Source organism: Octodon degus, unplaced genomic scaffold, assembly GCF_000260255.1.
Source record: "Octodon degus isolate 3935 unplaced genomic scaffold, OctDeg1.0 scaffold00088, whole genome shotgun sequence".
NCBI lineage: Eukaryota > Metazoa > Chordata > Mammalia > Rodentia > Octodontidae > Octodon > Octodon degus.
Window position 1 is genome coordinate 4,229,154 of NW_004524664.1, and position 7,614 is coordinate 4,236,767.

Below are 7,614 nucleotides of genomic sequence, written 5' to 3' on the forward strand. Positions count from 1 at the left end.
TGTGAGTTTTTGGTTTTGTTTGTTTTGGAAGAGGAAAAGGAATGGGTGTGCTCACTGCTGTAGTCAGTGGGCTTCCAGTGACATGCATTGTGTGGACAGGAATGGCAGCAGAGCCTTCACACCTGCCCTGACGCCGACAGAGGCAGCTACAGCAAGGCAAAAGGCACAGACCAAAAGTGGGATTGTCTAAGCACCTTTTTAAGTCCAATTTTGTGTAGAGTTGGACTTAGAATTATGGACTTTTTTTCTAGCTGTGTTTTCCTCTCCTAATCAAACATTTTCTTGGTCAGCTGACCATTCAATCATGTTTCCTGTAAAAACTGCACAAGAAAATTAGAGTAGACCTTTTAAATTGAGTTTAGTTGGTAGGGTGAATGCAGTAGGGCCATCTTCGAATTATAGGTGAACAACCACTATTTAGTATTATTCAACAACTTAAAACTGTCCTCATAACTAAGAGCAAGAACTGCTTTCATAAGAAACACAGAAGCCACACAGATGTACTTCACATTAGGAAGCACTTCGGGAAGCTCCCACAGAGGTCTGTGTTAGCAGAAATAGTTACCAGATGTTGAGGGTTCTATTTGCAGGTATCCTACAAAATTCAGTGCTTAGGAACGTGTATGTTCCTGTATTCCTCACTCAAAATCATTCATGTCGGGTGTAACACTTGTTCAGTAGAAATCTAGGGTTAGCCTAAATGACCTTCCAGCTTTCTCTGTGAATTCTGACTGCTTATGGTTGCTGTTACCTGGCAACATTTATTTTCTCCCAGAAATGCTCAGTTCCGTATGAAGGCAGGGCGGGGTGATGCTCTGCATACCCCTTCAGTGACGCCATGTGTGTTTCACAATCTTGCCAATCTAAAGCTGTTCTCTGGAAAGAAGAAAAAAGCTGTGTTGTGCCTCTCTTTCTTTAAATACAGAAATGTGCAATTATACTGGATTTTCTCTTGTAAAAAACAACACTACAATTCCTTTCTACTTAAGCTTCTAAACTGCCATTTGCCTAATTGCAGCAATTAATTCTGAGGTGAGTTATTGGTCATCCAGTAATTCTGTTAATTACATATGATCCCAAAAGAGCAAAATGGAAAATGCTACATGTTCCCAAATCCAGTTGCTACGAGTAATGTGAAAATACAGCTCACAGCAACACTAGACTTTGCTTTTGAGCAGTTATATAGTTTGATGTCCTTTTAAAAATAATTTCAGAAAATCTAGGTTTTCTCATACTCAGATTTTATTTTATATAGATATATGATAAATGTATGGTTTTTTAAACTTACTAACAAAGATTTCCTTTAATATTATAAATGCAACTCTTGTAGAAACAATGTCCAACATGAAATTGTATCTCCTTGTTTTGTTTTGGATTTTAGTGCTATTTAATATCTGATGACTTTTATATGGTAAGCCAGGGTACATTCTATAAAGTGCAGATACCTTAGGTTTAAGTATTTTTATGCAGCTTCTCATTGTGTCATATTTTGTTTTTATATCTATAGCAAGAGCTCTGCAGAGTTTTTAAATCTTTTTTAAATAATAGGATTGTTCTCTCATTTCAGAAATCAAGGTACAAAGTAGCTAACCGTAGTTCTAAAGTCTTATGGTCTGAAAAGTGGTTTTAATCCTGCCAGTGCCAAGGGCCTCTCCTCATAGCTCTGTGGTGTTACTGTTGACCCATTTAAATGCACTCAAGTTGGAGGTTGTGAAAGCTGAAAGTTATGTCTTGTGTATGCATTAGTATACACACACTGTGCTTGCCTGGGCCACACAAGGAAACACTCCAAAAGACACACTTCTCACACTGATGTGGATAGCGCTTAAGTGGTTGGTTTTTATATTTGTCCAAAAATGAAATAAAGTAGCACAGGATAATGGTGGTTGTAGGTGTTTTCTCCACTTAACTTCATGCTGTTTGGTGGAGGAAATGAGCATAAGATTAAAAACCTTCTGATGACCATGATCTGTCAAAAGATCATCAGCATAAAGCCTCAGCATTTAGGTCCCTCAGAGCTGGAAGAAGTCCTGGCCCTTCACAGGCAGCAGTGGCTACCCAGGAGACACTGCGACCATGGGTGGGAAAGCCAGGAGTGAGGCTGCTCTTTACTTTTATGTTAACTGGTTCCCAGTCTGTCTTAATTCTCACATGTGCCTGGCCTAAACTGTAGAGTAGGCTGAGTTTTGGAATCATGGAAGCTTGGAGATTGCTGCATGCTCCAGTCAGGGAGTCTTTGAAAACTGGAAGGCAAGGGGAGAGGAGGCAACTTCCAATTCTCCACACTTGCACATGGTACTTGGAAAGGTGCCAGTGAATGACATGGAAAGATGTCAGGTGACTAACCTATAACCGGCACAGGCTGGTGAACAGCCTTCCTGGTTCTGATGGGGTCTGTTTCTTGTGTGATATGTTCCAATCAGGTCAAACCCAGACCTGTACTTTTGAGTCAGAGGTGCCGCCTAGTTCTCTGGACTGCTCAGGACTGGTTGCATGCTTTTGTTTCATTTTTAAGCAGAAAGCTCTTTTTAACCTCCACCATAAAGTCAAGGTGCCATCAACCATGTGCCATATCCAAGCAGAGTAAGAATAAGAAAGCTTGGGCCGAGGAAATAGCTCAGAGGGCCTGAGTTCAATCCCTGGTTCTGAAAAAAAGAAAGAAAGAAAGAAAGAAAGAAAGAAAGAAAGAAAGAAAGAAAGAAAGAAAGAAAGAAAGAAAGAAAGAGAAAAGAAAAAGCTTGGCGAGATGGTATGTGCTTTACCTCTACACAAGGTCCAGTGGCAGCGGCAAAGCCACTCTTTTGTGGGCAGTTCCACGTAGCCTCCAATGCATTTTTACAAGCCTGATGCATCTAGCAACCCCTGCTTATGCAAGTTACTACAGACAGAAGGTGATCAAATGAAACAATTTCATATTCAGCCTAAAGCCGCCTAGACTTGGTCTCTGGTTATTTGTAAACAAAAAGTAGAACTTAGTTCCATTTTCAAATGGGAATAGATGTAATCAGACAGCTTTGCAATGAATTAATGAATATTGAGAAGTTGGAAATTTGTATATACTGAAATCTTACCAACTTTTACCTGGGGTGGGTACTGGGACCTCTTATGGGGTGAGGGAGGGGATCATAATGTTTACCACAGGTACGATGTAGTCACTTTAACATTGAGACCTCTGCCTCATGGAATTCAGGTTTTTTAAGTACTTGAAACTCTTCATATTATTTTAGTTTCCTTTTTAAAAAATGTATGAAGTAGAAAGCATTGTTTTATGTACTATTTTGAAAACAAATATCCTTGTGTCTTGTCCTCTTTTACCTACTTTAAAAACAAAGTTCTGGAAATGAGAGCACTTGTTCACAGTAGATGCCTGAGGTTTACTGTCTGTCCTGGAGGAAGGGACTCTCGAGTGCGATACCAGCAACGTTTTTACAAACATTTCCTATGTGTGTTCTTCATTCTGTCAGGCCTATCCCAAGCGCCTCTTTTCCTTTCCCTCTATATCCATTTAGGGAAATAATTTTTTGCACTTACATTACACTCCTAAAAAATGCTGTGCATAATAACCCTTATTTATCAAAACCGTGTATGATTTTTGGTTCTTTTATCAGTCCATTGAAGTGGTGTTGATACAAATGGGCACATGTGGCCCATACGTGTGAAGGGGAAGTCAGTAATAAGCAAGTGAGAAAGGAAAATGGCATTGTCACCAAAGTTCAGCCCTTCTCCTGTGTGATGTGACTGCCGCTGCCCTTCCCACCTGCTGCATGCTCCTGACATGTGCAAAGGGCTCTCGAAGCCCCACATCGAGCATTTGTAAGACATTCCTGTTGGTTGGTTCAGGGTGGACTAGATAAAATTTACTTTTACTTTGTTTTATTAACATTCTCTCCTATACTGTCACATGCCGTGTTGAGAATCATACTCCAGTAATAATCAAGATGCTAAATGATAATTACAACTGTCTAACGAGATCATCTTTTTCTATACAAAGATGTGTGCATACTTTGAATTGTTACTAGAAATCTATTTGTACCCATTTAATACTGCACAGCACACAGATACTTAGAGACTACGTTTTCATTTCCTCAAGTTCTTTATGATAATGACCTTTGTAGATTGGTTATTTCCGTACTTTGCTTATCTGTAATAAATTTTGTAGATCCTGTGAAATGTTACTTTGCCTAAATTACTTGAGACTTGAGTCTTTAATAACAAAGCATCAATATTCACTGAAGTCAGTCTCCTGAGTTCCTGTGACTTGGCTAGAAGCTCTTGACACTAAGGGATTAGTGTTGTGTTCCCTGGGGGAGTTCCACTAGGGCATTACTGTATAATGACTTGATGTTGCCACATAGACTTTAAGATATATATACTATTTTGAGGATGTTGTTCTTTGACCTATGTTTTATTGCAGAGTGGAACGTACAGAGCTTGGGTAACCTGTGTATAGATAGCTCACTGACTAGTTACCATGTACTTAGGATTGCCTGTAATATTTAAGCTTCTTACTGATATGTGTGCTGGTAGGAACATACAGTTTTTGTACATTATATTTACTCAGATGTTGCCTTTTTTATTTTACAAATACTTCAGAAATCAAATGTGTTTTTTGCTTCTGTGAGGATTAATTTGGGAAGATTTTGACATTCCACTGATTACAGATTTTGCTTGAGATTGACTTCAATAAATTGTCCTGTATGTCCCCAAAGTTTGTTTTCTCTTCTGTGCCCATAGAGGAGGGGTCCCTGGAGAGCCCCGCTTGCGTTTATGGTCCCTGTCACCGGGTTTGAGCATAGCAGGTGACAAAGGGCAGCGGGAGAGACAGCGCTGGCTCATTGGCGGGCCCCTGCCTGCGCCCTGCACGTGCGGAAGAGGCCCGCGGCGCAGGCGCAGTATCCGCGCGCTGCTGCAGCACCCGGCGTCCGCGGGCGGCCACGTCAGCGTCAGCGCGTGCTAGGCGGCGCGGCTCGGGGATGGCGGCGGCGGCGCTTGGGGTCGAAGTGGGCATTCGGGTAGCGCTGTTCGCGGCATTCCTGTAAGGGCCGGAGCGAAGCCCTGTCTTGCGGCGGCGGGACCCGGCCTGCCGTGCGCCGCTAAGCACCGTCCGTGCCTGTTTCTCCCCAGGGTGACCGAGCTGCTTCCGCCTTTCCAGCGGCGGATCCAGCCTGAGGAGATGTGGCTGTACAGATTCCCGTACGTGGAAACCGAGTACTTCCCCGCCAAGCCCATGTTTGTGCGTGGATACCCGGTCCTCCTCCCCTGCGGGACCTCTGGAGGAGGGAGCCCGAAGCGGCGTGCTCCGATTCCGCTTCCGTGTTTGAATGTTAACTTCCAGATGCGAGGCCGTCCGGGTCTGGCCTGGACCTCAGCTGTGTTGCGTTCCTGGTCTGCCGCGTGGGGGCGGCGGCGGGGGCGGAGGGGCGCAGTGGTCGCGTCGTGAGGACCTCCTTTCAGTACTGCCCCGGGAGGTGCTGCGCGGGCACCTCCTTCCCTCCTTCCCTCGTACTAGACCGTGGCAGGCTTGGCTGTGTCGTTTCACCTTTGACATATCCGGTTCAGGTCATTGCGTTTTTCTCACCGCTGTCTCTGATCATCCTGGCCAGATTTCTGAAGAAGGCGGACACCGCAGACAGCAGACAGGCCTGCCTGGGTGAGAGCCGACTTCCCGTGCGGGCATGACCCGGGGGTGGCTGCTCACACTGCCCCCGAGGCCGCATTGCTGAGGCAGCTCTATCCCCGCACCTGATGCTCAGTCCCCCACGCACGCAGAGCTGGTGCTGAGGACATAGGCCGCAGGGTGTGCCCCACAGCCTGTCTGGCTCCCGGCCCCTCTTCACAGAGCCACTGACAGTGCCCTTGCTTTGCAGCCGCCAGCCTCGCCCTGGCGCTTAACGGGATCCTCACCAACACAGTGAAGCTCATAGTGGGCCGGTGAGTCAGCTGCAGCCGACGTCCTCCCTTATGCCAGCTTTCTGTGTTCCTCCTTTACTCAAAGCTCAGCCTTTTTCTCCTTCAGCACTGCCTGCCCTCGGCCTCTGGCTTGCAGGTGAGAGCGGGGCTCTTTCTACCTTCAGAGCATTTCCCATTAACACCCTGTGTGGAGGCCTGGCTCAGCTAGTGTGGCTTGCTGCTTGCTGTAGAACGTAACTCCAGCAAGTGGTTTTCCTTATTTCCTAATTTAAACGTCTACTCTGGAACTAATGCTTTTCTCTTAGTGTAGAGATTATCCTAATCCAATTACATTATTTTGCCAGGGACAGTATATGAGGAATAGTAAGATTATTGCTGTCTGATACAACTGAAAAACACTTTCTTAAAGTGGCAGTAATCAGTGCTTAGTATGTCTGCATTTCTCTAGGCCACGGCCAGACTTCTTCTTCCGCTGCTACCCGGATGGGCTGGCCCGTGAGGAGCTGCCGTGCACCGGGGACGAGGCCGTGGTGACTGAGGGCCGGAAGAGCTTCCCCAGTGGACATTCATCCTGTAAGGCTTCCTCTGGATCCTCTGCTCTACTTCCTTTTGCGTCGTTGCATTTGACCCAGGAAGCTTGAAGGACTACGGTCATCTGACCACGAGAAATTGGAACCCCTCCCCTTAAATAACCCTGTAATTTCACCCAGCCTTAGCTTTGAGTATTAGGACCAGAGTGCAATGAGTCAGTTACCCCTGAGATCTGCACATTTTGTTATCACTGCTGTACTAACTGTAAAAAAAAAAAGTACCTTTCTTGAAGGGTTCTCTTGTGTCAGGTGCATTGGAGCATTTCAGTCTTACATTTACAGCTTGCAGTGACTCACTGAAGTACTATTATTTTGTGACTCCCATTCATAGATGAGGAAACCAAAGCATACAGAAGTAACCCACCCAAAGTCATGTAACTTGAATTTTAAAAACTATTCTTGGGTAAAAATACTGGGATAAAAAATAAAATCCTTCACTTTTCCTTCCTTTTCTCGGGTAGCCAGTGATCTACCCTAGAAGAGCACAAAAAGGGTCAACAATTGACCAGCATGACGTGACTCCCGCAGATCTAACTGCTCCTGGTCTCCCTTTCTAGTTGCATTTGCTGGCCTGGCCTTCACATCTTTCTACCTGGCTGGAAAGTTACACTGCTTCACACCCCAAGGCCGTGGGAAGTCTTGGCGGCTCTGTGCCTTTCTATCCCCTCTGCTTTTTGCAGCTGTGATTGCACTGTCCCGAACCTGTGACTACAAGCATCACTGGCAAGGTAAGTGGGTGTTGGCCCCATGGTCCTAGCCCAGTTTTTTTTTGCTCCAAGATGGCACAGAGGAGCTGCTCCATCCTTGGTATGCAGCCAAGTATACCTGGAGCAAAGACAGACGCTAACTCGACAGAAGATTCCCAGTGAGTCAGGTTCTGACCTTCCGCTCTGTGCAGCATCTTAAGTTCCCAGTAAACTGCCACTGTGAGGAAGTGTGTAAGCAGCACAGCAGCCTGTGCTTGTGGCCTCAGAGCCCCAGGAAGCTCAGGCCAGTGCCTCACTAAGCCCAGGAGGAGGGCCAGGCTAGATGGGACAGACACCATCTCAAATGAAACAAAACAAACCTTACAAAATAAAGCTCACTTTTCTCTCTTTTTTTTTTTAGAATTTTT

The 7,614-nt window shown here is 45.2% G+C and overlaps 1 protein-coding gene across 2 annotated transcripts in view; it reads left to right on the plus strand.

Annotated features, from left to right (window-relative positions):
• The first annotated feature begins 4,951 nt into the window (after window positions 1-4,951).
• Plpp5 (phospholipid phosphatase 5) overlaps window positions 4,952-7,614 on the plus strand; it is a 4,744-nt gene continuing 2,081 nt past the window's right edge. Inside the window, exons 1-6 of one of the 2 annotated variants that reach the window (XM_004637251.2) lie at window positions 4,952-5,035; window positions 5,125-5,233; window positions 5,560-5,650; window positions 5,868-5,931; window positions 6,359-6,483; window positions 7,058-7,228. In XM_004637251.2, coding sequence (XP_004637308.1) covers window positions 4,974-5,035; window positions 5,125-5,233; window positions 5,560-5,650; window positions 5,868-5,931; window positions 6,359-6,483; window positions 7,058-7,228 — 622 coding nt within the window. In that variant the 5' untranslated portion in view covers window positions 4,952-4,973. The remainder of the gene's footprint in view (window positions 5,036-5,124; window positions 5,234-5,559; window positions 5,651-5,867; window positions 5,932-6,358; window positions 6,484-7,057; window positions 7,229-7,614) is intronic. The other variant, XM_023721970.1, reaches the window with a different exon arrangement.